This window comes from Aquarana catesbeiana, linkage group LG08, assembly GCF_042186555.1.
Source record: "Aquarana catesbeiana isolate 2022-GZ linkage group LG08, ASM4218655v1, whole genome shotgun sequence".
Taxonomy (NCBI): Eukaryota; Metazoa; Chordata; class Amphibia; order Anura; family Ranidae; genus Aquarana; species Aquarana catesbeiana.
The window spans coordinates 61731078-61758722 of record NC_133331.1 but is presented as its reverse complement, the minus strand read 5'-3'; the positions used below and the strand labels follow the sequence as shown (position 1 = coordinate 61758722).

Below are 27645 nucleotides of genomic sequence, written 5' to 3'. Positions count from 1 at the left end.
TACTGTTGGAATGACACAAGACTGAAGGTAGCGCTCACCTTTTCTTCTCCGGACAAGGCATTTTCCGGATGCCCCAAACAACCGGAAAGGGGAGTCATCAGAGAAGATGACTTTACCCCAGTCCTCAGCAGTCCAATCCCTATAACTTTTGCAGAATATCAGTCTGTCCCTGATGTTTTCCCTGGAGAGAAGTGGCTTCTTTGCTGCCCTTTATGACACCAGGCCATCCTCCAAAAGTCTTCTCACTGTGCATGCAGACGCCCTCACACCTGCCTGCTGCCATGCAAGCTCTGCACTGGTGGTGCCCCGATCCCGCAGCTGAATCAACTGTAGGAGACGATCCTGGTGCTTGCTGGACTTTCTTGGGCACCCTGAAGCCTTCTTCACAAATGCAGTGGAAATTCTTTGATGGGATCAAGTTCATTTTTCATGGCAAAGAGGGACTTTGAAATGAATTGCAATTCATCTGATCACTCTTCATAACATTCTGGAGTATATGCAAATTGCCATCATAAAAACCGAGGCAGCAGACTTTGTGAAAATAATTTTTGTGTCATTCTGAAAACTTTTGGCCACGTCTGGATATAGATAGCAAAAAGTAGATCCTATAGAAGTTAATTACACATTTTCACAGCTCTTACTGTGAAGAATCCTTTCCGGGTGGGTAGGTGGTGCCTATTTCAAAGACCCCGTATCAAATGAGGCTGAAGAGCAGTTTAACTAGATCATTGTACTCTTATATGATAGTTTAAATAAGTAAGCGTTCCTCAACCGCTACCTACCAGGCAAGTACACTAACTAAACAATCCACACCAGCTCTGCAGAGACTAACAGCTTTAGCGGTCAATCTGCAGTCCTACAGGTGGGAAAGCAGTAAGTATCCATAAAAGGCAGACACACATAAATGATAACTACAGGCTCCTGCAAAGACTGACTGCTGTCAAGCCACAGGCCAGCAGATAGGAGCTGCAGCAGAGCAGGACCCAGGACGCGGCTCAGCAGGAGCTGCAGCATAGACCTTTTACCTCTGCAGCAGCCTGCACAGAAGCAGGAGTTGCTGGCACCCTAAAATAGCAGCAGGCATGTTGTAATTATAACGGGTAATCCAAGGAGCTGATAGGGGACTTTGCTGTGAAGTTGAGTTGGTAGGGATTAAATCCATGGTGTTGGTATGGGGGATTACTGAAGAAAGGTATTGAAGGGGGAAGATGCTACCGGGTGATAGTCTCTTTGCCCAATTTGAAATTCATTTTACTCTATTTTTTTTACTGTTGGGGCATAGCAGCAGCTTTTTTTCCCTTTTTTTTTTTTAATTTATTTATTAATTTATTTTTAAAAGGTATCTACCAGGACCTACTATCACAAATGTTGAAAAACACTGACCTAAAGCACACCCTTCCCCTCTTACCCAAGCAGTATATTTTTTTATCTTCTACTTACCTTTTTATGACGTCCTCTGGCTTGTCATGCGCTGCTGCTCTGAATCCTGTTCAGTTTTCTCCCGTGGTTGGCCGTTCCAGGATGATACAGAGACAATACCGATGCAGATAGCAACCAATTTAAAGTAGAAACCCAGACTATGCCGAACAAATCTTAAAAACTCTCCCTCCCCCTTCCTAACAACTATGCTGACTAACCTGTGTAAGAAAGATGCTTATACTTACCTATTTTCAGGCCGCTCTTGTCTGGTCATGTGATCCCAAATTTCAGCCAGTGGCAGCTACAGGGGAGAGGAAGGAGTACTCGACAATGGCTGGTAATGTCCAGGATTGGTGACGTCACCCATAGGCTCCTATGGCCCATTTGATGTCAGTGCTCCCTCCTCTCCCCTGCAGTCTCTGCCAACTGACACAGGAGAGCCGGACAACATTATCAAGCCAGAGAAGCATGTAAATAGGTAAGTATATACATCTTTCTTAAACAGCTTAGTCAGCATAGGTATTAAGAGGGGCGAGGGAGCATTTTTCAAGATTAGCTAGGTATAGTCTGGAATACCACTTTCGGCAACTCAGCAACTTACTAACGCACAGCAGAATCCCCTCTCCTTTCAGTGCATCAACCCTGAGCTACTCCTTGAATTTCCGCTCCCTGCATCAAAACACCAAGTGTACAGGACACCCTGGTGTAGACACAGTGGTGTAGTGGGTAGCACTTTCGCCTAGCAGCAAGAAGGGTCACTGGTTCGAATCCCAACCATGACACTACCCTGCCTGGACTTTGCATGTTCTCCCTGTGCCTGCGTGGGTTTCCTCCCACACTCCAAAGACATGCTGGTAGGTTAATTGGATCCTGTCTAAATTGTCCCTAGTATGTATGAATGTGAGATAGAGACCTTAGATTGTAAGCTCCTTGAGGGTAGAGACTGATGTGAATGTACAATGTATAAGTAAAGCGCTGCGTAAATTGACAGTGCTATACAAGTACCTGAAATAAATATCTTAGATGGTGGGGCCACAATGCCCTGCATCAGTATGTCCCCAGTCTTCCAGGGTGAGTGATGTTGGGTGTCATTCAACCTGGAAGACTGAGGACATCTTGTGGTTTAAAACAGGTACTGCATGGGGAGAAGTTCCAATTAAAGCCAAGTATCATAGCTGCCAAATCTATTTTCTTTAATAACCCCAGGAGGACATAAAAAAAAAAAAATAAATAAAAAATGTATACTCTGAAAAGAAGGTAGGTCATATAAAAATAGGACTGAATGGTTTTCTTACAGCTAATGGTATCCACAGGTATTGGAACTAAAGAATAAAAAGGAGAACGTTTTGATCTAGGGCTTTAATCTCACTGTCTTTGTGTGGTGTAAAAAAAAAAAAAAAAAAAAAAATATTCCTCCCTGACAAGAGGTACAATTAGTCCCAGTAGCACAAGGGATTTTTTTCCGCTTTCTGCTCAACCAAAAACTGCTACCACTTATCTTTATAAACTTTGCCTCTTATTAACCCCTTCAGTACAAAGGTAAAATAATTCTTAATGCCTGTGTTACAATATGGGGTTTATTTACTAATACCGGAGAGTGCAAAATCCGGTGCAGCTCTGCATAGAAACCAATCAGCTTCCAGTGGGTTTTTGGTTAAAGCTTAAAGCGGCGCTCAACCCAAAAAGGGGAAGCTCTGCTTGTTTGCACCTCCCCTTCACTGCCACATTTGGCTTTTTTTTTTTTTTTTTTTTTAGATGTGAGCAGGTACCTGCTCCCACGTCCGGGTAAGATCTACAAGCATTTCCGGTCCCTCCTGCTTCCCTCCTGTCGCCTTCTGGGACACACACAGGTCCCACAAGACAGCAGGGCCATATAGAAAGCACAGGGCAACTGTGTTGGGTGAGCACTGAGCTGCGCGCTCCCAGCACAAACAGAGCAGTGCACATAAGTAGCCCCATGGAAGACGACCCACTTCATTGAGGCCGCATATGTGCATACACTCGGCAGGAAGGGGTTAACCAAGATAACCCTGTAAATATAAAGAAATCTTTACCCAACAATAAATAAAAAAAAACACCAGTGTACAGAACATGATATTATGAAAGGATATATTTTCAGTTTCCTTTGGGCTGCAGGTGTGGTGTATGTTGTGCTGAGCTGCACTGGCTGCCCATTTATAAAGGTGGCCTTTGGCAGCACCTGTATTAAATTTAAATTTACAGCATTACTGACCTCCTTATGAAAATGCCAGTTGCCTGACTCCAATACCTTCTGAGCTACTGATCCAGAGCAAGGAAAGCAATGGCAGTTTGTATATTTTCAGTACAGATCTCCCATAACCATCAAGAAATGGAAGCAAAGCAGATCTTACTTGTAATGAATGATTGCCCCATTCGGTCCCGTACTGGAGATGGTGGGAAAGCTGAGCTCTTTGAAGTCATGTTGTTGGCTGAAACACAAAAAAAAAAAAAAAAAAGCGTAACATTCTTCTCTCTGCTGTGATAACAATATATATACCCATTACATGAAATAAAAAAAGAAATTACTAAAACTTTATAAAATAAGGATTTTATTTTCACAGAATTTACCAAATGTGTAATAAGTTAGTCCATATTAACCCCTTCTCACCCAGCCCCACTTTAACCACTTATCCCCCTTCATGACCAGGCCATTTTTTGCGATACGGCGCTGCGTTACTTTAACGGACAACTGCACGGTCGTGCGACGTTGAACCCAAATAAAATGTATGTATTTTTTCCCCACAAATAGAGCTTTCTTTTGGTGGTATTTGATCACCACTGCATTTTTTCTTTTTTGCGCTATAAACAAAAAAAGAGCGATAATTTTGAAAAAGAAAATTTTTTTTTGTTTTGTTTCTTTTCTGCTATAAAACACATCCAAAACATAAAAAAAAAAAAAAAAATCACATTTCTTCATAAATTTAGGCCAACATCTATTCTGCTGCATATTTTTGGTAACAAAAGAATCCCTATAAGTATATATTGATTACGCAAACTCTATAGCGTTTACAAACTATGGTATACTTTCATGGATTTTTACAATTTTTTTAAATAATGGTTTCGATTAGCGACTCATAGCAGGACTTTTGACACTTTGTGGGAACCAGTGACACTAAGGCCCCTTTCACACCTGTGAGACTTATCCTGCGACTTGACATTGCTTCAAGTCACATCAAAGTCGTGGCAAAGTTGTATCAAAGTTGCGCGACTTTCAGGTCGTACAAGTGTGAAAGGGGCATAATAGAGTGATCAGTGCTATATGCACTGTCCATCACTTACCCCATCAGAACAGAGATCTCCCTTGTTTACATAGGCAGATCTCTGTTCTCTGTGTTTTACCGAGGATTGGCAGGTGCCAGTGGACAGCCAGTGCCCGGCACCCGCAGATCAGCTTCTGTTGTGATTTTTCACAGCAGAAAAAGCCTGCTGGCGGCACGTGATCCTGCACAGGAGGGTCGCCCTGTAGCAGTATATCTGCTATGGGGCAGTCCGGAACTGGCTAAAATAATTAAGTATGATATACCTTCCTATCTATTTACTAATGCTAGCAGCATAAGAATTAAAAATAGTTCAGGCTGATTATGAGAGTGAAGTTCCGCTTTAACCCAATAAAGCAACTTATTTAAACCTGGCTCCTCCCCCCTTATTCTTCCACAATTAAATTTAAAAAAAATGATTCTTTTTTTTAAAGCGTTTGTAACACTTTTCTGAACTAGGGAAGAATGATGTCGTGTTCTGGATTTCACACATGTGCAGGATGTGCTGCAGAACTTCAGGACATGACTAAGGCCCCATACACACTATTAGATTTTCTGCAGACTTTTGTCTTCAAATTTACCAAAACCATGTAGTGCAAGGGCCTGCCTGATTGCATACAAATTGAAACTCTTAAGGTTTGGCCTCATATTATATGGTTTTGGTAAATCTGAAGACAAAAATCTGCAGAAAATCTAATAGTGTGTATGGGGTCTAAGACGACACAGATAAGAGGTCTCAGGGTGTCTGCACATGTGCAGGAACCTCTTCCCCCATGTACAGATGTGCCGCAGGTCTCTTCAAGGTCCCGAAGGCCAGACAGATCCTTTGAGCGAATGCACAGATAAAAATTGTGGGGAAGTGGGCTAAATTACAGGGGACTAAGTTCCTCCTCAAGAAGAAATGTAGCTGCAATTATGGGATTTTACCTTCGGAATTCTTCTGCTTTATCCGAAACTCCTATCTCTGTAATACTGTCACTGTGGATCTGTAACGGAAAACAGACATCAACAATAACGCAATGATTTCCCATAGAAGAGGGAGGATGATCACATCCCCAGTATTAGTATTCTTACCTCTTTCTCCAGCCAGCAGAACAGCTCACAGAGGGCCACGGCGTCCTTAATCTAAAACACAGACAAGTGATATCCTAATGGCACAAACTAGGCGACAATACCAAGGTTATATGTACAAGAATTCATTAACAGAGAGAGAGACACTTTTTTCTTCTTTTTTTGCTCTCTCTGACTCTAAAATGGACTTTGTCACTATGTTCCTTCAGCACAAAGTAGAACAATAGTTTAAATTAAAATTATATTTTATTTATTATATTTTATTTATTTCAATTACAAATTTCAATAATTATAAAATTTAAATTGTCAAGGGTCGCCAAACTGCAGCCTGCTACACAATTCCATCTGGCCCACAGTTGATGTCTTCGCTCCGTTTGGGACCCTAATGTAAGGGGGAACTCTGACATAAGAGGGGACTCTTCTGTGGACTCTGATAGGGAGCATTGCAGTAAGGGGGCATTCTGACTTGAGGGACTCTGGAATGGACTCCGATGGGATACTGATGTAAGGGAGACTGTGAAGGGGACCATGATTTAAAGGTTCGTTTTTAAAACAAACATGTTATACTTACCTCCTCTGTGCAGTGGATTTGCACACAGCAGTCCCGATCCTCCTCTTCTCGGGTCCCTCTTTGCTGCTCCTGACCCCTTCCTCCTATCGAGTGCCCCCACAGTCAGCAGCTTCCTATGGGGGCACTGGAGCAGAGTCACAGCTCTGTGTGTCCATTCAGACACGGGGCTTTGACCCGGCGCCGCCCCCTCTCTCCCGATTGGCTGATCGACTGACAGGCGCAGGAGCCAATGGCGCCACTGCTGTGTCTCAGCCAATCAGGAGAAGTGTCCTGGACGGCTTAGACATTCATGGACATCGCTGGAGAAAGATGGGGCTCAGGTAAGTAATTAGGGGCTACACACAAAAGGTTTTATTATCTTAAAGTGGATGTAAACCCGAATTTTTTTTATCATACTGTAGAGTATAAGATTTCCTATCATTTGAGCCCAGTCTTGCCACACAGAGTTAATCCAGCTCTGAGCAATCCTCTTTTATTATTCAGTGAGAAAAATCTTGACAAACTGAGAAAAACTTTGTCAAATACTCCCCCTTGCTGTGAGTGACAGCCTAAGACACATGCATGATTTTTTAATTCCCTCCCCCACTCCTTTCTTCAGCAGCTCTGTAAGGATTGGCTGTTCCACACCTCACCATGATTTGGCATGCTGAAGTCATGTGGTTACTTTCCTGTCTTTTCACTGGATGTTAGAGATCATAGCAGAAGTTCAGTGTAAGAAATACACAGGAGAAAATGCATGTTGACAAGGGGAGTGTAGAGGTGGGCGGGGAGTCTACTGACATCATGACTCCACCCACCGAGCTCCAGACAACAGACCCACCCACAGAATCTGCAGTTTTTCGGGTCTCATAACAGACAGAGGGGAGACATTTGACAGGTAAAGATACATGCAGGAGGCATGTATATCCTTATAGATAACCCCTATGGCAGTAGTTTAGAAAGGATGACATTGGGTTTACATCCACTTTAATGCATAAAATGCATTAAGATAAAAAAACCTTCTACCTTTACAACTCCTTTAACCGCTTCAGCCCTGGAAGATTTTACCCCCTTCCTGACCAGAGCACTTTTTGCGATTCGGCACTGGGTCGCTTTAACTGACAATTGCGCGACGTTGCATCCAAACAAAATTGACGTCCTTTTTTCCCCCACAAATAGAGCTTTCTTTTGGTGGCATTTGATTACCTCTGCGGTTTTTATTTTTTGCACTATAAACAAAAAAGAAGGGCGACAACTTTGAAAAAAAAAAAAACACATTAAAAAAATGATTTTTTTTGCTCAGTTTAGGCCGATATGTATTCTTCTACATATTTTTGGTAAAAAATAAATAAATAATAAAATCACAATAAGCATATATTGATTGGTTTGCGCAGTTATAGCGTCTACAAAATAGGGGATAGTTTTATGGCATTTTTATTTATTTATTTTTATTAGTAATGGCGGTGATCTGCGATTTTTATCGGGACTGCGACATTATGGCAGACACATCGGACGCTTTTGACACTATTTTGGGACCATTGTCATTTATACAGCGATCAGTGCTATAAAAATGCAATGATTACTGTGTAACTGACAATGGCAGTGAAAGGGTTAACCACTAGGGGGCTATGAAGGGGTTAAGTGTGTCCTAGGGAGTGATTCTTACTGTGGGGGGGATGGGCTACAAGTCACATGACAGCGATCACTGCTCCCAATGACAGGGAGCAGTGATATGTGTCATGACACAAGGCAGAACGGGGAAATGCCTTGTTTACATAGGCACTTCCCGTTCTGCAGCTCCATGACACGATCGCTGGGAGACCGACGGACATCGAGTCTGCTGGGCACAGTCACGCTGTACGCAGCCGGCGTGCGCCTGCTATCCCCGCCTCTTAAAGGGGACGTACAGGTACGCCTATTTGCCCACTGCTGCCATTGTGCCAACGTGTATCGGCGTGCAGCAGTCGGCAAATGGTTAAAGCAGAACTTCCCTCTTTTAATCAACATTGACTATTTTTAATCCTTATGCTGCTAGCATCAGTAAATAGATAGGAAGGTTTATTTATTTGTTTTAAATTTTTTTGTAATATTTCTTCAGTTCACTTCCTGGTTTCTATGCCTAGGCAAATGATATCATACATCCCAGGAGTCTTCAGGAGCACAGGAGGGGTTTTCTCAGCTAAGCACACCCTCCTGCCAGCATGCCTGGGCTAAGGGCAGATGGATTCCAGGAAGTAAATTCTACAAGAATCATCTGCCCTCACTCAAGATGGCCATGACAAAAAATGCTAGGAGGGGAGGGTTCAAAGTGATTTATCGGCAAAATAAAGCACTGAGACAGGAATGGATGGATGTAGGAGTTTGCTTTGAATAATAACAATGAATTAAATAGAGTATTTGGTTTGTAGTGCTTAGATGCAGTTCTGCTTTAAAAAGGACTCTGATAAGAAATGTGCAGACTGAAATTATTTTTGTTGGACCTTTATTAAAAAGGTTCTAAATGCTTCAGGTGTTTTTTTTTTTGCATTAAGGTAAAAAACAAGAGTATCAGCTCACCTCTAAAATCCCCCCGACTCCTCTTTCGTTCATCTCTGCTTTCTCTACTCACTGGACATGGAGGCAGCAGCGGAAACAATTGGCTCCTGCTGCTGTCAATCAAATCCTCTGAGGATGGAGACACATACATAGACACAAACAGCCTGGTGTGCCCCATAGCAAGTGCTTGCTATGGGAAAAGACACAGAAGAGGAGGAGAGGAGGAGAGTGCCAGGAGGGGACCCTAGAAGAGGAGAATCGGGCCACTCTGTGCAATACCATCGCACAGAGCAGGTAAGTATAAAAACCGGAGTTACTAGTACTAGTTACGGGTAACTCTGTTTCCAGGACAGCCCATGAGAGAAGCCCCTCCTCCCGACAAGAACAGGAAACACATCACCAATACACTTTAAAAAGGCAGTTCCCTCTGCTGAACTGGTCAGTTTTAAACAGGAACTGAAGGACAAAACCTTAAAGCATATACAAACATAATATCCATTAACATAAGGGCGGGAACCTGGCTGTCCTGGAAGACTCCTGGAAATAGAGTTACCAGTAAGTCTAACTCCAGGTTTTCCCCAGTCATCTTCCAGGACAGCCCATGAGAGGATTAGTAAGAATTTACTGTTAGGGAGGGTCATTAAAAGTCCAAAGACCTTTACCACCCTTGGAAATACCATCATTTTCATAGATATGGCGGGCCTAGTTATCCTAAATTCTCAATAGAGACTAGCCCCAACTATGGTGGAGATAAAAAAAAAAAAAAAATTACCATCCTATATAGAATATAAACATAAGGATCTGCTACAAAGGCATACGACTAGTGACTTTTCCCCATCTACAACCTTATATATATGAAATGTGACTAAGCTCGTGCCTTGAGACATACATTATCCCTTCAGGGACCCGTGTTAAAGTTCCACGAACATCATGTTATATACAACAGCTTTGTTACATGGAGGCAGCACTGATACCCGAGATAGTGCTGATACTCCAAGCTATGGTGCACCCACTGCCACCTGAAAAGACTAAGCAGTAAGGGGGGGTTGCCTAAAATGCCGACCTGACTACTGTACTTTACAGATTATGAGATGCCAAAAATCCACTAGAACAAGCCTCCAAATGCTCCCCTCTTTCTGCTAATTTGGAGCGCATACACCCTTAATTGCATGTGCGTATTTTATTCACGCCTGCAACCACCTCCCGTATTGCAATCATTGCTGAAGATGAGAAGGCGCTGCTGCTGGCTGTGTTTGTCAGAAGGTAAGCAACCAAGTTGTTGCCCTTATGTTCTGCCTTTGCCAGCCATGGCTTTTAGTGCCACTTGCATACTTGGAAAACATGCAGGACTCTGATGGCATGGTTGGATCTGAACAGATAATCCCAGGGCCACCTGGTAGAAACACCAACCACCAAGCCACTACGTTGCCCATGCAAAATATGGTTATACCCCTGTATCAACATTTCTTGTGGCACAAGGACACACACTACATAAATGCAGCAATATAAACCATCATATCCTCTACACATGAGGCCATGGAAGAGGTAGAGCATTTTGATACAGGATAAACACCACCCCAAAATGCATAAGTACAGCACATGACCTGCAGACCTAGGGTTGCAAAACTCCACACTAAGTGAAGCAAAACAAAGACATTCCATTCCATAAATGCCTTAAAACATTGGAGAAACCGAGTTTCTAACCATTAGCAAGGAAGCTCTGAAGAGGCAACCACTGTGGTACAAGACAGATAACCCCAGCACTCATAAGTAAAGCACATGTAAAAAGCTGTAGCGTTATTGGTTCTAGCATTACACTAGTGCTGCAGAGTAAACCCATGACAATCTCTAGATGTTTAAATAGAGGACACATTCACTACAAGGAAGTCATTCAGAGGTCTAAAACCGGTGTCTTGCCGAGAAAGTTCCCCCGGCGGATAAGGACCCCCCTGTACTGCGCAGGCGCAGCGCTTGCGCAATACGAACGACTAGGAGCCGCCGAAAATAGTCGAAGATGAAAAACTTCAATCAGCTGTACACGGCGCCTGCGCCCTGGGTCCAGGTTGAAGCCCCACCATCCAAGTGGACCTAGAGGGAGAATAAAAAAGTGCCGAGCAAATCGAGGCCGTGCCCGAAGCGTGGTGAGCGAAGCGAGGCCGTGCCCGAAGCGTGGTGAGCGAAGCGAGGCCGCGAGGGGCCCTCTTACAGGCGCCGTGTACAGCTGATTTCTATTGTATTCGGCTTCGGCTATTTTCGCCGGCTCCTACTGCGCAAGCGCTGCGCCTTATCCGCCGAGGGGAACTTTCTCGGCAGAACACCGGATAACACCAGAAGAGCACAAGAATCACACATGGCCTGTCAGTCCTAATGGTAAAACACTAAATTGGCTGCAGAACTCTGTTACCAAGCTGTATAAACCATTACCTAGATCAGGGATCTTCAAACTACGGCCCTCCAGCTGTTGAGGAACTAGACGTCCCATGAGGCATTGTAAAACTCTTGACATTCACAGACATGACTAGGCATGATGGGAATTGTAGTTGCTGAACAACTGGAGGGTCATAGTTTGAAGACCCCTGACCTAGATGGAAATTCATATATCAAATATCTCATGACACATATCCTGGGAAAGGGCCTATAGTGTAACCGGCTGCAACACCAGACTAAACCAAGTGCTGACATGCAGTAGGAGACATTACATAAATATAAAATCTTAGGCCCAAAAGAGACTTATGCTAAGGCTGTACATTTTCCCTGACACAGATTTCTATCACAGAGAATGTGTATGGCAGGATAAACCCCACAGAACTCCTGAGGCTTGTAAGGTCAAATCCCAAGTGAGTGAAGGCATATTACATCAGGAGAAAAGTCCTTCATCAAAAAGCTCTGGAGTTTACACTTCCTCCCTCCCAGCTCTGCACTAGTGGGAATGGAGGGCTCTGTAAGACAAGTGGAGTTGAGTTGTTAATCAACTGCAGATTGCACTGTGTGTAGGAAGGCAAGGTCAAAACACTTGGGAACTGACTGGGAACCCATGCTGCCTGTGCTGGTTCCTGTCAAGGGGGTATGACTTCCAGTCATGGCCTTCGCCAGGCACAGAAGGAGAAAGGGAACCAAGCTTGCACCTTCCACCTTCCTCTCCGGAGTGGTCTTGGAGGGCCCTCTTGAAGAAAATCCTACTAGCTACTCCCAGTGGAGCCAAGTGGGTAGAACAAAAAGAAAGCCAGGCGAACAGAGGCCTCCACCACCCAGGTTCCAGGTGATGCATCTCCTCCGTCCGGAGGAAACACAAAAAACTGACCAGTTCAGCAGAGGGACTGCCTTTTATAGTGTATTGGTGATGTGTTTCCTGTTCCTTTTCGGGAGGAAGGGCTTCTCTTATGGGCTGTCCTGGAAGACGACTGGGTAAATGTTTGTTATATTAAAAAAAATATTGCCTTCATTAAATGGCTCGAGTTTATTTTGAAATTCTTTTCTTCGTATCACTTAATAAGGTTCTTTTCTGTTGTTGTAAATTATATCATGCCGATTACAAAAGAGCTCCAAGTAAAACGTATTCCTTCATTTATAAAAATGCCTTTTTTCGGCCCGCAAATTTTTATAAAAATATACGATACCGCCCTCATCGCTCCCTGATCGATGTGGTGGAGTGTAACATTCCTATGTCTTTGATGCTAATCATTTTAAACCATGGGCAATTGTTCCACCAAAACACCAACGAGAAGTGAACAGCTGCACCTCAATGGAGGTCACATCCTGCTTTATTGCAAAAACCTGCAGCAACAAGTTGCCACCTAGAGACTGCCCCGTCCATTGAATTTCATAGGTCTCCATACTTAAAGTGTTACTAAAACCAGGACCTGGAATTCACTATATCTGGTCTCCTGCAGTACACAGAACATGGAAATGCAATAGTTTTAGTAAAAATAAACTGCTAAATACCTTTTCTCATCATCAGTATATAAAAGTCTTGTGACTCCTATCAGTGTCTGGTTAAATCTTATAGAGGAGTTTTAATTCCCCCCGGATTGTCCTATGAAGCTGCAGGACCCCTGACCCTCTGTCTGGACAGTGACAATTGCCCCGGTTCTGATCACATGTACTCTCCCAAAAAAACAAAAACAAAAAAACAACTCTCTATCAATGTACACCAAACTGAGCCTGTGCTGCTTGCCCCCTAGCCTCTGTTCTATCAGGAGATGGTTTGGGGGACAGTGAAAGAAGGGGAGGATCATAGAAGACAGGTTGAAACAGTCTTTTTACACAGAGGATTAATCCCTTAGGTTCCACAGTGAGTATAACAAGCATGCTTTACTGTATATACAGGCTGATTTTACTGTTGTGGGTTTAGTAACACTTTAAAGGCTCTCTCCACATTTTGAACCATATTACACCCATACTTAGAGCATCTGATCCTCAGGAAACCGAGAGCAGTGCACACTTTGGAGTGGAGGACAATTCTATAGATCCCAAAAATACCCAATTAACCTGCTAGAGAACAGCAAGGCACCTCATTGAGATCAGTGGCTACATTGCAGCATGTTGTATGAATTACATCCATCATAACCGTCCATCCTGAAGTGCTCCAAGTATAGACGACAAGTGTTCACAATCACATACACTGCGTCCAAAGGTCCAGTCTGCATCCACAGCTGTACATTTGTATGCATGAGTCATGAGTGCATTTCCACACATATTGGAGTATACTAGCGTACAGCCATTTATTTCTATGGGCAGCTGTATGCAGCACCTGCAACTCCATGGTGGGGAATACACCCGTATTTCACATCATACAGCCCCAGGTGCCTATGTGCATGAGGCCTAAAATAATAATAAAAGTTTCTGAAGGTAGTATGATCTCCTTGAAAGGTTCTCCTGAAAGAACAACCCCCCTTACCCACTAATGCTACCATGCTTCTCCTTCAGAGCTGGAAATCCAAACAAGGCAACAGTGTTTGGGCTTGGAGAATGGCCACTGCGGCCTAAGCACTGTATTCTGGGAGGAAGGGGGCGAGTCACATGTATCCCCATACCAGGGGATTGTATTAAAAAAATTTCCTGCATGTTCCAAACATGTCACGTCACAGGTTCACATTAGAGCCCATCTCCAGCAACACACAAAGACCCTCCTTTCCCACCCATTTATAAAAAGAAACCCTAAGGGCTGTTTCACATTACAAAAACGCACTCCAGATCTATTCCAGATGCGTTTCTGTATGTACGTTTTTAACGCAATTTTGGCACGTTCCTGTGCGTTTCTGGATGTGTTCCAGATGCTTTTTTTCTTTTTTCCTGTTTTTTTCACTGCACTGGGGTCCGGTGTGTTTTTGATGCGTTTCAGTGCATTCTGGGCCATTTTTGATGTGTTTTACTGCGTTCCAGTAAAATCCAGTGAAGAAAAAATGCAGCTTGTTCTACTTTTTTTTTCTAGAACTGGAAAGCCCTGAAACTGACTACACTGGTGTGGACTATGCCATAGGAAATCATATAACCTACTTTCCATGTGTTTTTGATATAGAAAAAAGAAAAAAGAAAAAAAAAAAAAAACGCACTACGTATGGTATGAACTGGCCCTAATTGCATTTTTCCTTTCCTCAGTCTGTCGTACATAAACCTTGCCATACCAGCTTTCAGGAGTGGATGCCGGTAATCCAGTGCTGCAATGTGTACCCGCACTGACCATCCCTAGCTTAGTGACATTATTCTGTGCAATCTTCTGGAGCAAAAGACAACCCTGCAGCTGGACAGCCAATAGGACATGTCCATGTCATCCAAGCAGCGATGTGGACAATGGAAGAAGGTGACTCGCTGGGGTAGATTTACTAAAACTGGAGAGTGCAAAATCTGGTGCAGCTCTTCATAGAAAGCAATCAGCTTCCAGCTTTTTTTTGTTGAAGCTTAATTGAAGAAGCTGCAGTTAGAAGCTGATTGGCTACCATGCACAGCTGCACCAGATTTTGCAGTCTCCAGTTTTAGTAAATTACCCTCATTGTTTGTCAAGGTGCAACATTTGGACTTTAACAGTTCCTGGTACTTGTTCCTAACATTCACCAAAAAAGACTTACATGGGCTCTCCGCATTCCTTCAATCTCTGCAGAGTTTTTCACAGCCTTTGCCAGACATATCGGCGTGTACTGCGACAGGTACCTTTGAGTCTGAGTATTATGAAACAAATAAACAATTAGTATTAAATACAGAGGTTATAGATAAGGGACAGTTGGCCATACATATGCCCTTGTAGAATATAGCATGTACCTTTGGAATAGCTTCAGATAGTGCGTAGCTGGCCTTGTCACTAATCCACACCTTCTCCTTGGGGGAGAGCCCAGTGCAAACACCCTGCAGAGCACTCAGTATTGACCCGTATGGCTCCAGCTGGATCCTGAACTCAGCGGCTGGAGATGAGTCCAGCTGTAAGTGCGCCCGGACCGCTGGGTCAGCCAGACGCTCACCGTCAATAAAAAGCCTGTAAAAAAACAAAGAGGGCACAACATAGAACGTGATGGAAGATCAATGCCAAAGCTCAACATATCTAAATGCAAAATAATGCAATTAGGGAAAAATAATTCTCTGATAGAGTACACTATTGGGGGTACAATTCTACCCAGAAATACAGAGGAAAAGGATTTAGGGGTTCTTTTTTTCAGATGATTGCAAAATGAGCAAACTGTGTGAATTTGTTGGAGTGCCTCACCAGAGGGATCTTCTTTATAGATCTTTACTTATCACTAGAGGAATTGTCAACAGGACAAAGAAGGTCCCGATTCCCCTATAGAGATCTTTATATCACTAGAAGGGTCACCAGCAGGAGGAAGGAGGTCCTGATTCCCCTATAGAGATCTTTACATCACTAGAGGGATCACCAGCAGGAGGAAGGAGGTCCTGATTCCCCTATAGAGATCTTTACATCACTAGAGGGATCACCAGCAGGAGGAAGGAGGTCCTGATTCCTCTATAGAGATCTTTACATCACTAGAGGGATCACCAGCAGGAGGAAGGAGGTCCTGATTCCCCTATAGAGATCTTTACATCACTAGAGGGATCACCAGCAGGAGGAAGGAGGTCCTGATTCCCCTATAGAGATCTTTATATCACTAGAGGGATCACCAGCAGGAGGAAGGAGGTTCTGATTCCCCTATAGAGATCTTTACATCACTAGAGGGATTACCAGTAGGAGGAAGGAGGTCCTGATTCCCCTATAGAGATCTTTACATAACTAGAGGGATCACCAGTAGGAGGAAGGAGGTCCTGATTCCCCTATAGAGATCTTTATATCACTAGAGGGATCACCAGCAGGAGGAAGGAGGTCCTGATTCCCCTATAGAGATCTTTACATCACTAGAGGGATTACCAGCAGGAGGAAGGAGGTCCTGATTCCCCTATAGAGATCTTTACATAACTAGAGGGATCACCAGTAGGAGGAAGGAGGTCCTGATTCCCCTATAGAGATCTTTACATCACTAGAGGGATCACCAGTAGGAGGAAGGAGGTCCCGATTCCTCTATAAAGATCTTTATATCACTAGAAGGGTCACCACCAGCAGGGGGAAGGAGGTCCTGATTCCTCTATAGAGATCTTTACATCACTAGAGGGATCACCAGCAGGGGGAAGGAGGTCCTGATTCCTCTATAGAGATTTTTATTAGAAATGCACCGAAATTTCAGCAGAATGTCGATAATGGAAAAGGTGCCGATAATGGCACTGAAAATGCACTGAGTTTTTGCTACGATTTTACAGCGAATTCATAGTGATTTTAGGCTGACTTTACCATGATTACTGTGCTTATGGTGTGTTTTTCATAGGTCATGTGACTCAAAAACCACATCAAAAACGTAACTAATTTTTATATTACTAGAGGGATCACCAGCAGGAGGAAGGAGGTCCCAATTACGCTATATAGATTTAGTTAGACCTCATTTAGAATACCGTGTCCAGTTCTGGAGATCTCACCTACAAAAGAGATATTAATAAGGAAGAACAGTCCAGAGATGGGCAACAAAAATGGTGAAAAGGTCTGGGGGATAATATATTGAGAGCGTCTTCAGGAACTTAATATGTACAAGTAATTTCAATATGAAGCCAAGATCAAGAACAAAGGGACGTGACCTCAAAATATCAGAAGGAAAGTTCAAACAACTAACCTTATTTTATTAGGAGAGTAGTGGATGCCTTGAAAAAAAGGAAGTTAACAGATTCCTCCATCCACACTAAATAGTGGAGATCGTCAAATTGTATTCTGACAGTTTCCGACGGCTCTAAGAATAGCCAACCAGTGGCTGCACCTGATTGGACACAGCTGCTGTTTGGACAGTGTTTTTCTAGCAGGCTGCTTCTATAAAAGTCAAACGATCTGGCTTTTGTTGAATGAAGCCGGGCCTCCCACAGAGCGAATTTCGTCTGGTTCCTGATGGACTGGTGTATGACCACCATAAAACGTGTCTCCATGTAAAAAAATCAAAGCTCAGACTCACCTGATTGCTTCTGTTCCCACAATGGCATAAGTGAAGAATACCGGGTTATACTCCACATCAGAGCCTCTGAGATTAAACAGCCCTAATCAGAGAGAAGTGAACACATGCTGAAAATCTCAATCAGGAGACACACACATCACTAAATATACTAGTTTATCTCTATCAGGGTGTTGGTGTTTTTGTGCTGTTCTGAGTCAAATTTGAGCTACTGGAACAGCAGCCATAAACATATTCACCAGCACCGATACTTGATGGATATCCCTGGTCAATCCTGTACTACATTTGTCCTACAACAGCAGAGGGTGACCAACTCAATTCCCTTCTAAGGCAGGGGCCTCCAAACTACGAACCAAGGGCCACATCCAACCTGCAGATAGGGTCAGTAGTGTGCATTGATTGAGGATTAAGGTCAGCAGAGGCTGCTTATGGTGCCTGCTTCTGATGTAGGGGGGGACTCTGATAGGGATCCTGATGCGGGGGGGGGGGGGGGGGGCTCTGATGGAGAAACCCATGTAAAGTGGTGGGTTGGGGGGGACTGATGTAAGGCGGGGGGGGTATGCTTGGATGGGGAACAGGATGTAAAGGGAGGGGGACACTCTAATGGGGAACCTCATATAAGGGGGAGGGGAGGAAAACAGACTGATGGGGAACCTGATGTCAGGGGATGGTGGGGGGGCTCGGATGGGGAACATGATGTAAAGGGGGAGGGACTCGAATGGGGAACCTAATGTAAGGGGGGGGGGGGGGGGGACTTGGATGGTGAACCTAATGGGTAACCTGATGCAAAAAAGGGGGGGCTCCAGTGGAGACTTTTTACTAGGTTTGCACTGATACTAGTATCGGTACAGAGTATTTGCACAAGTATCGGTACTTGTGCAAATGCACTGATAGCTGAAACCAATACCTTCAGGCTCGGTTCTTTGAGCTGTCAGTAGGTCTCCCCTGTTTACAGCTAAAGTCTTAAAGTGGTTGTAAACCCTTACAGACCACTTTAACCTACAGGTAAGCCTAGATTAAGGCTTACCTGTAGGTGCAAGAAATATCTCCTTAACCTACACAGTTAAGGAGATATTTTCCTGAAAACGGGCACCGATGTCTACAGCGCACACTGAGCGTGTAGTTAGTGAAGGCGATCATGCCGTCACTGACGGCTCCCGCGCGCATGCGCCAGAGTGACGTCAACGCTGCTCCGGCCAGTCACAGCGTCGGAGCAACGATACCCGGAAGGAAGATGGACGCTTCGTGGAAGAGGGGACATCGGTGGCATCGCGATGCATAGTAGCCCATTATGCTTTACCTTTGCAGGGAAACAAAGAGGAAGTAAACCCATCAGGGTTTACTTCCTCTTTAAAGAAGTCCGATAATTGGAGCTGTCAAAAAATAAATAAATAAAGCAGCCGCAACATTGCTCCCGCTGAAACACTAAAATAAAAAGAAACATTATTTCTTTTTGTATCTTTCTGTTTCTTCATCTGCAGATCAAAGGGATAAACAAAATTTCCCTCTGTTTAACCTTTTATTAACCCTTAATTTACTGTAATCAGCCTTAATTAACTCCCTATTCTCCTCCATTTAATTATTATTTTCCTGCTTTTTTTTGTTCACGTCTATTTTATAAACGATAAACAATTAAAACATTTTTTTGTTTGCTTTGTTGTTAGTGAATATTTTTACACATATATATTAACATATATTTATTCATTTCACGTTGAAATAGCGCAAAATTTAAAAATAAAATCAATTTATTTAATTTGTAAATAACTTTTCAATGCTTTGTACCATTGCCGACAGCTGAAGTGAAACAGTTAAGGTAGGTATCGGTAATTGGCATCAGCGAGTACTAAAAAAAGTATTGGTACTTATAAAAAAAATGTAAAAAAATGGCATCAGTGCATCTCTACTTTTTACCAACAAATATTTGTAAAATATATGATATGACCCTCGTATTGAAAAGTTTGTAGACCCCTGGTCTAAGGTTTGACTGTCAATTGGCAATTATAATACAACAATAAAAACACTATCTCCCTCCCTCGCTGTCACTTTCAGACATATTAGTCACGGGCACACCACATAATGATTGTTACCTATACACTCAACCTTAGAATATAGAAAAACTCTTAAAAAAGAGAATATATATAAAAAAAGGGGGGGGGGGTGCAGAAACTGAACATTTTGCATTATAGACTCTCCCTACAGCATAGATATTTTTTGGATGACCTTTGGATTTTCATTTTATACTGCCTGTACTGACGTCAGACATCTACTTCCAACAGCAGAGATGGCACTGCTGGAAGATCTTGTGTGTATGCCTAGTAAGATCTACCATATGAGAGAAGGACAAACATCTTACATGCAACCTCATCCAGTGCAGTCAGGACGATCCATGAAGTTTTTCTCTCTGCCATCTTGGCCCGAAGTGCCACAATCTTATCCTGCCACGACACACCTGTAATAACAGTGCAAAACTTCTTAGTATGAGGTTGTTTTTCTCCTGTGAGTGAGAGACATCATGGAGGGTGTTCCAGCATCACCAGCAGATGTGTTCCAGGATCATCAGATCACAGGCAAAACAGAGTCCTGTCCAAAGCCGGCCATGCACGAGTCGAAATTCAGCCTGTTCAGCAGGAACCAATTGAATTTCAATCCATGTAGGGGCACCCTGCTTATACAGAATTCAATATACCGATCAGTGACACTGGCTATAGCGAACGACACCGATCATTGCATTCAGGTGGAGGTAGGCTTTCCGTCATTAGAACACAATAGCAGTGGGAAGATTCCCCACACTGAATGTGTGGATGGAGGAATCAGGTAATTTTTTTCCATTCAACCCACTGGTTGAACGAAAAAAAGAAAAGAACAAACGTATGGGCTGCCTTAGTGTAGATACTGCAATGTACCTGCTATTTTCTTTATTAGCCAGAGAGCTCTGTGAGCCCTGTTAAAATTGATTTCACTTCGTTGCTAAGGTGGACGGAACGATTTCCTGTCCTGCAACCAGAGGTTGCAGGAAAGTAAATTGCTAGATCCTCCCCCCCCCCCCATACAGTCAGTGTTAATGGGGAATCCCTCCGGCGGAGCCACTGTGTTCGCCCGGTGGAGGGGGTTGGGGGGCGGGGGAGTCGCCCATGCCGGGAGAACACAGTGATTATTGCTAATCACTTTAACAGCTGCTAGCAAAAATCGCATGTAAAATCCGACAGACTGGTTGTACCCAAGTTGATCCAGCATTCAGCCTGCCCATTCATGCTTCGAATCTCAGCCAGTCCCTGCTGAACTGGCCAGGATTCGAACACTTTATGGTCAGCTTAAGGGCTTGAATTCCCTGACTTCGGGGCCAGGCTTTACTCACCTGCCATCTCCTGTCTTATAGCAGCATCAGCATCCCTTTTTGGTAACTGGAGCACTCCCATTGGACAGTGGAATGTAAGGCAGGCAGGGCATAGCCTCGATTACATTACAGCTGCACGGTCTCTTAGGCAGGATTTATTTAATTTAAACCCAAGAACAAAAGCTGACTACATTGCAGATTACCAGTCCTTAGTCGGGGGGATTGCATTAGTTTTGTTTTTCTAACGCTAAGGACATTTTCGGTAAGTACAGGGAAAAAAAACCCTACATCACATCAACAGAGTTATAGCCATGGCCTTTTTTTAGGGCATATAGAAATGATACTACATGGGCAATTATATTAAGACACAAACTTTATTGTACATAAAAAGTAAAATCACATATAGCACCATGTCCATTGTAAGGTTCACACATTTAATCCAAAAATTCAAATGTGGGCTTGTTGCGTTTCAAATGATCTTCCTCAGGAGTACATGTAAATGAATATCTACAAATATAACCTATAGTTACAAATATCATATTACCTATATAACGATATGTTAGATTTGTAGATAATCATTTACATGTGCTCCTTAAAAAGATAATTTGAAGTGAGTTGAGTCCACATGCGTATTACTGGATTAAGGAGTGGCCGGGATATTTGGAGTTAGTTTGCCTTTCCAATTTTCATGAAAAGGTAAACTTACCCTTTAAGCTCAGACGCCTGGTATTGGATTAGCGAAGGCCATAACACGAACCTGTGTAGTTCAGACCCAATGTTATCAGAGGCTGACACGGCCTTTCTGGGCGGTCTGTCCAGATGGCATCTATGAGGTTTTCCTGCACAGGCACAAGGAGATGTCCGGCGTTCTTCAATGCCATGGACATACTCTTCCACTGGTCTAAAGAAAAATGGAAAAAAACACATCAGCAATAATATACCTGCAACGTTCCTTTAATTTACTTCCAATAAGCTCCTCCCACATCCCATGTTAAAAGGGCACTCCACTAAGAATATAAACTAAAAGAAATTTAATTTTGTTTTTTTGACCCCTGAGGCTTCATCTTAAAACACAAACTTCCATCCTACATATTGTTTTGAAAGGGATAGTCACTCCAAAAGTGATATCTAAGCAAGGCATAGATGATGCAATTTTCTTTCCTGCAAAATCACTCGATTGCCCCATCAACACTAATCCCTCCCGCAGCACTATTGTGTTCTACCAGTGGGGGAGCCTTCCCTGCCAGCAGAACACAATGTTCACTGCTAGTGGCTACAGCCACCAGCAGTGATTGCATACAAAAAAATCTGACATGCTGGTTGTACTGAAGTCAAATCAATGGATCATCTTCAGTACAACCAGCCTGCCCATAGATGGGTCGAAATTTTGCTGGTCCCTGCTGAACCAACCAAGATTCGATCCATCTAAGGCCAGCTTTAGTGTCTGATAGATGAAAAGATAAACCACATAATCGGTCACAGACTGTATTTGTGAGTTCCCAGGTCTGTACACCTGCTGTGCCCATTACGAAAGGTTCCCACTATCCCTGGGTCTACACCTCTGCTGTTCCAATTATGAGGGGTTCCCATCTTTCCTGTGCTGAGTTCCAAGGTCTGCACATCGGCTGCGCCCATTATGAGGGGTGTCCACCATCCCTGTACCGCGTTCCTGGGGCCACATACCTACTGTTCTCATTATAAGTTTTTCCCACCATCCCTACACATAATTTCCAAGTCTTACCCCTGCTGCACCTATTATTGGGGTTCCTACTATCCCTGTGCTGAGTTTCTGGGTATGTACACATTTTATGTAGGTTACCTGCCAGCAAGTCAGTGGATGCCAAGGGGCAAACCGAAAAGACCCAGTCTGGGAGAGTGCCAAGCCTGCCACCAGTGAATCGGAGGGCTGGCAGCACCTGTAACATTCAGCAAAACATGTTACCTGTTTGAATAATAAAGGGGTCCACAGCGACCCGTGAGCCTTCAGGAAGCACACTGATTAGCCAGTCCTCCTGTGTGGGTGTGTCCTTTAAACCTGTAACAAGAAAGAACATGTTGTGTATGTCCAGCCAAAATTTTGTGGGGTTATTTGCTTTTTTAGTAGAGTTGGAAATGATGAGAACAGCAGCCTTTCCTGCTTTCCAGGGCTTTATTAAACAGTCCTCCCTTCCCTTACAGCTCTGGTGCCTAACCTGCAGCCCTTTCAGCACTTGTTTTGTGGCCCTCTGGGCGCCCCTTCGGTCACTAATCTGTGTTTTGGTACTTACTCAAGCCAATAAAAGAAAAAAAAAATTTTTAGACTGGCTTTTAGTATGTAAGTAAGAAAGAAAACGAATGCAACCACCACATCTAATGATTGGTAAGCTGCAATATATTATATTTTTGGTTTTGGGTTTAATAACTACTTACCTACCGGGCACTTTTACCCCCTTCCTGCCCAGACCCATGTTCAGCTTTTAGAGCTGTCATAATTTGAATGACATTTGTGCGGTCATGCTACACTGTACCCATATGACATTTTTATCATTTTTTTAAAGAAAATAGAGCTTTATTTTGATGGTATTTAATGACCACTGGGTTTTTTTTATTTTTTTGCTAAATAAATGTCTGTTATAAAATTTTGCAAACAGGTAATTTTTCTCCTTCACTGATGTGCGCGGATGAGGCTGCTCTGATGGGCACCAATAGGCTGTGTTCATTTTGGTATTGAATTTTGATTTCGTTTTCGTTATAGTCTTTTGAGTTTTAGTCCCATTTTAGTTATCTGCAATGGTTTTAGCTTTGGTCGTATTTTAGTCAACTAAAATCTCCCAGTACGTTAGTCGAATAAAATCATTTCAGTCAACTAAAATCTAATGTGTTTAGTTAAATTGTAATGCATTATTTAAGAATTTCCAAACTCCATATATACTCCTGGAGTAAAAAAAAATAGGATTGTTTTGTCATACTTACCTGTAAAATCTTTTTCTTTGGAGTACATCATGGGACACAGAGTCAGGCTAATATTCATTACCTACTGGGTTATACTCCATCTCCAGGTGAATGGACACTGGTAGATCAAAAGGTCACATAGGAAGTAATCCCCTATATAACCCCTCCCACACAGGAAGCGCTTCAGTTTTGTAGCAAGCACTGAATCCTCAAAAAAGAGGGGAGGGATCTTTGTGTCCCATGATGTACTCAAAGAAAATGATTTTACAGGTAAGTATGATGAAAAAAATCCTATTTTCTTTTTCTTACATCATGGGACACAGACTCAGGCTAATATTCATTACCTACGTCCCAGAGCAATAGCCTTGAGCGGAGGGAGACACCCTGCCAAACAATAGCCATCAGAACTTATACGGCAGCCTGCAGTACACTGCGGACGAAAGCCGAATCCTCGGCTGCTTGAAACATCCACTTGATAAAATTTTGTGAACGTATGCACTGAAGACCAGGTAGCAGCCCTACAAATATGAGCCACAGATACCTGATGGCGAAAAGCCATGGTAAAGGGAGGAGCTTTATGTTTCAGACATTAGGCCTGAATTATCAATTGACAGACCCAATTGGCAATGGAAGCCTTGGAAGCTGCCTGCCCCTTCTTGGGTTCTTTTGGTAAAACAAAAAAGGAGTCTGATCCTTGGATCTCTGCAGATCTAGACAAATAAACCTTGACTGCCCGGACAACGTCCAATGAATGCAGTCATCCCTCTTCCCCCGAGCGAGGTTGAGAGAAAAGAGGCGGCAAAAAAAAAGTCCTGATTTAAATGAAAGGCCGACACCACCTTTGGAAAAAAGGATAGAACAGATCGTAACGCAACTCTATCGTAGTGAAGGATCAAGTATGCTTCCCCTTCATGAAAGGGCCGCCAACTCCAACACTTCTAGCCGAGGTGATGGCCATCAGGAAGGCTAGCTTGTGTGACATCAAGGAAATTCCATTAGACTTGCTAGGTTCAAATGTTTTTTTCTGTAACACAGACAGCACCAAGTTCAAGTCCCAAGGACACATAGGTGACCTAATGGGGGGAAGCAAGCGAGTTGCCCCCTGCATAAAGGTTCAGATCAGTGAATGGGAGGCTAAAAGCCTTTGGAAGAATACGGATAGGGCCGAAACTGGACCTCTGATTGTACTCAAAGCCAATTTGATTTCCACAGCTGACTGTAGAAAATAGAGAATTCTGCCAATCACGTATTTCCGAGGATGGCATTTTCTGGCTTCACACCAAGCAATACAAGTCTTCCAGACCTTATGATAAATTTTCCTAGTGACAGCCTTTTCTAGCATTCACTAGGGTAGACACTACTGATTCCGAGTTGCCACGGTCCTTTAACACCCTGACTTCAATAGCCATGCTGTCAACTTTAGAGACTGTAAATTGGGGTGGAATATAGGACCTTGAGACAGTAGATCAGGGCAACGTGGAAGTGTCCATGGCCCGTCTATCGTCAGTCTCACAATCTCCGGGAACCAGGGCCTTCTGGGCCAGGCTGGTGCCACCAGAATGACTGGAATCTCCTCTTTCCGAATCTTGTGCAACAAATGTGGAAGGAAAGGGATCAGAGGGAAAGTATAAACCAGGGAGTAATGTCTCCATGGAACTATCAGAGCATCTGCTCCGATTTCCAGAGGATCCCTTGTTCGGGACACATAGCTTTAGCTTGTTGATGAACCTGGATGCCAATAAGTCGACCTCTGGCCATCCCCAACGCTGGCAAATTTCCTGGAACACCCCTGGGTGTAGGGACCATTCCCCCGGGCAGATCTGCTGGCGGCTGAGATAATCTGCCTTCCAGTTCTCTACTCCCGGGATATGGACTTCCGATATATAAATCGGCACATGTCCCTCTGCCCATTGTCGGACTGAACTCTGATAGGGGAGTCCTGGAGCTCCACTGTCCAGGACTGTAGGGCCAGATGTACTGCCCGTAATTCCAGGACGTTGATGGGCAGGATCTGTTCTATCCCTGACCATTTCCCCTGAGCTGCAAGCCCTTCTATAGTCACTCCCCAGCCTGAGAGACTGGCATCTGTAGTCAGTACTCTTCAAGTTACCGGGAGAAAGTATTTTCCCTTTTGTAGGTTCTGATCCTGCAACCACCAGTTTAGGCTTAAGCGTGCCCGAGGAGATAAGCACATTGGATAATCCAAGGCTTTTCCTCTTCTGATCCAGGCCAACAAGATGTCTTGTTGTAAAGCCATGGAATGGAACTTGGTATAGGGCACTGCCTCGAAGGAGGATACCATCCTCCCTAGAAAACTCATACAGAGCCGAATGGAGGGTTGTCTGGTGCCCCTTATCTGACGCACCTGAACCTTCAGGGCACAGATCATTACAGGTGGCAAGAATACTCTTGCTTGAACTGTATCTAGGATCAGACCTAAATACTTTAGACTTTGAGCTGGTTTCAAGGCTGACTTTTTGGTATTTATGATCCAGCCTAAGCTTTTCAAATACCACACTGTGCATATTATGCTCTGTTCTAGAGCCTGTAATGAGTGATCTTTGGAGTAGGAGGTCGTCCAGATACCCGAGCACTAGGATCTCGTGGGCCCTTAAAAGACCTAATACTGGTGTTAGGACCTTTGTGAACACTCGGGGGGCTGTAGCCAGCCCGAAGGGTAGAGCCACAAACTGAAAATGACGTTCCTCTACTGCAAAACATAGGAACCTCTGATGAGGCTGAAAGATAAATGTGTAAATACGCATCTTTTCTATTGATGGAGGCTAGAAAGTCTCCCCTTTGGAGTGAGGCTACTACTGAGCGGACAGACTCAATCCGAAAGGACTGTATCAGTAGATACTTGTTCAGGGATCTTAAGTCCAAAATGGGCTTTGTGTCCCCATTTGGTTTCTGAACCGTAAACAGGTTTGAGTAAAACCCTGTGCCCCTTTCGATTACCGAAACCGCTACAATCACTCTTTGATGCACTAGATGATGTAGTGCCTGAAGCAATTAGTTTCTTTTTGGAGGATCCGAGGGAATGCTGGATGTTAAAAACCCCTGAGGGGGAACCCCCCGCAACTCCAGCTTGTAACCGTGAGATATAATTGAGGTGACCCATTCGTCCTGAATTACTGTTCTCCAAATGTCCGCAAAGTGCAGCAGCCTTCCCCCCACTCGATGGAGTGGGGGAGTCCCCTCAAAAGGAGGGCTTGGTGCTGGGTTTAGAAGAATCTTGGACTCAGGGCTTCTTCTGGCCCTGCAGCTTGCCCCTGACCCTAGTACCCTGTTGGCGGCGGAACCGCCTTGACGCCGAGACATTGGAGGAAGCAGTCCCTGAGATTTTAAACAAGGGACATCTGGTGCTTTTCTTCACAGAAAGTAGAGAACTCTTACCTCCGGAAATCTTTTGGATATATTTGTCCAAATGATCACTAAATAAACGTTCCCCATGAAAAGGGAAGCCTGCCAATAACTTTTTGCAAGGAAGCTCGGCTGACCAGTTCTTAAGCCACAAGAGTCTGCGCATATGTACAGACGAGAGAACCAAACAAGAAACCTGCTGTATTGAATCCTTTAAGGCGTCAATAGCAAAACACTGCGCTCGAGAAATATCTGTCTTACTTTCAGGCAGATCATCCTCCTGGTTAGACCTATCAGGCCATTTGACCTGATCCTTTATGGACTGGCAGATACCAATTGCTGCAACAGCTGGCTGAATAGCTGAACTGGCCAAAGAAAATGAAGCCTTTAATAATAACTTCAATTTGTCAACAGGGTCTTTCAAACCCTGTGTGTTATCTACCGGACAAGTTAAGTTCTTGTTTAAGGAAGACACTGCTGCATCTACTGCTGGCATGCTCCATTTTTTAATTAACTTTTCATCCATGGGATATAAAAGGGAAAACCCTCTTCTTAGGAGTAACAAAAATCCTGTCAGGAGGTTTCCAATCAGCATGCACCAACAGGGGGTGTAGTGGGAAAGCCTGTGCGGCCTGAAGAGGCCTCAGGGATCCCAAAGAGGACCAGGGGGGCTCAATTACCTCTGCAAGAGGCAAC

The 27645-nt window shown here is 43.7% G+C and overlaps 1 protein-coding gene across 3 annotated transcripts in view; it reads right to left on the bottom strand.

Annotated features, from left to right (window-relative positions):
* The window catches only part of XPNPEP1 (X-prolyl aminopeptidase 1), an 87536-nt gene that overhangs the window by 28079 nt on the left and 31812 nt on the right, over positions 1-27645 (bottom strand). For all 3 annotated transcript variants that reach the window (XM_073595913.1, XM_073595911.1, XM_073595912.1), the window contains exons 5-13: positions 22598-22690; positions 21413-21556; positions 19675-19770; positions 17325-17406; positions 15109-15319; positions 14919-15008; positions 5772-5822; positions 5625-5683; positions 3792-3869 (exon numbers count right to left, since the gene is read on the bottom strand). In XM_073595913.1, the coding sequence (XP_073452014.1) occupies positions 3792-3869; positions 5625-5683; positions 5772-5822; positions 14919-15008; positions 15109-15319; positions 17325-17406; positions 19675-19770; positions 21413-21556; positions 22598-22690 (904 nt within the window). The remainder of the gene's footprint in view (positions 1-3791; positions 3870-5624; positions 5684-5771; positions 5823-14918; positions 15009-15108; positions 15320-17324; positions 17407-19674; positions 19771-21412; positions 21557-22597; positions 22691-27645) is intronic.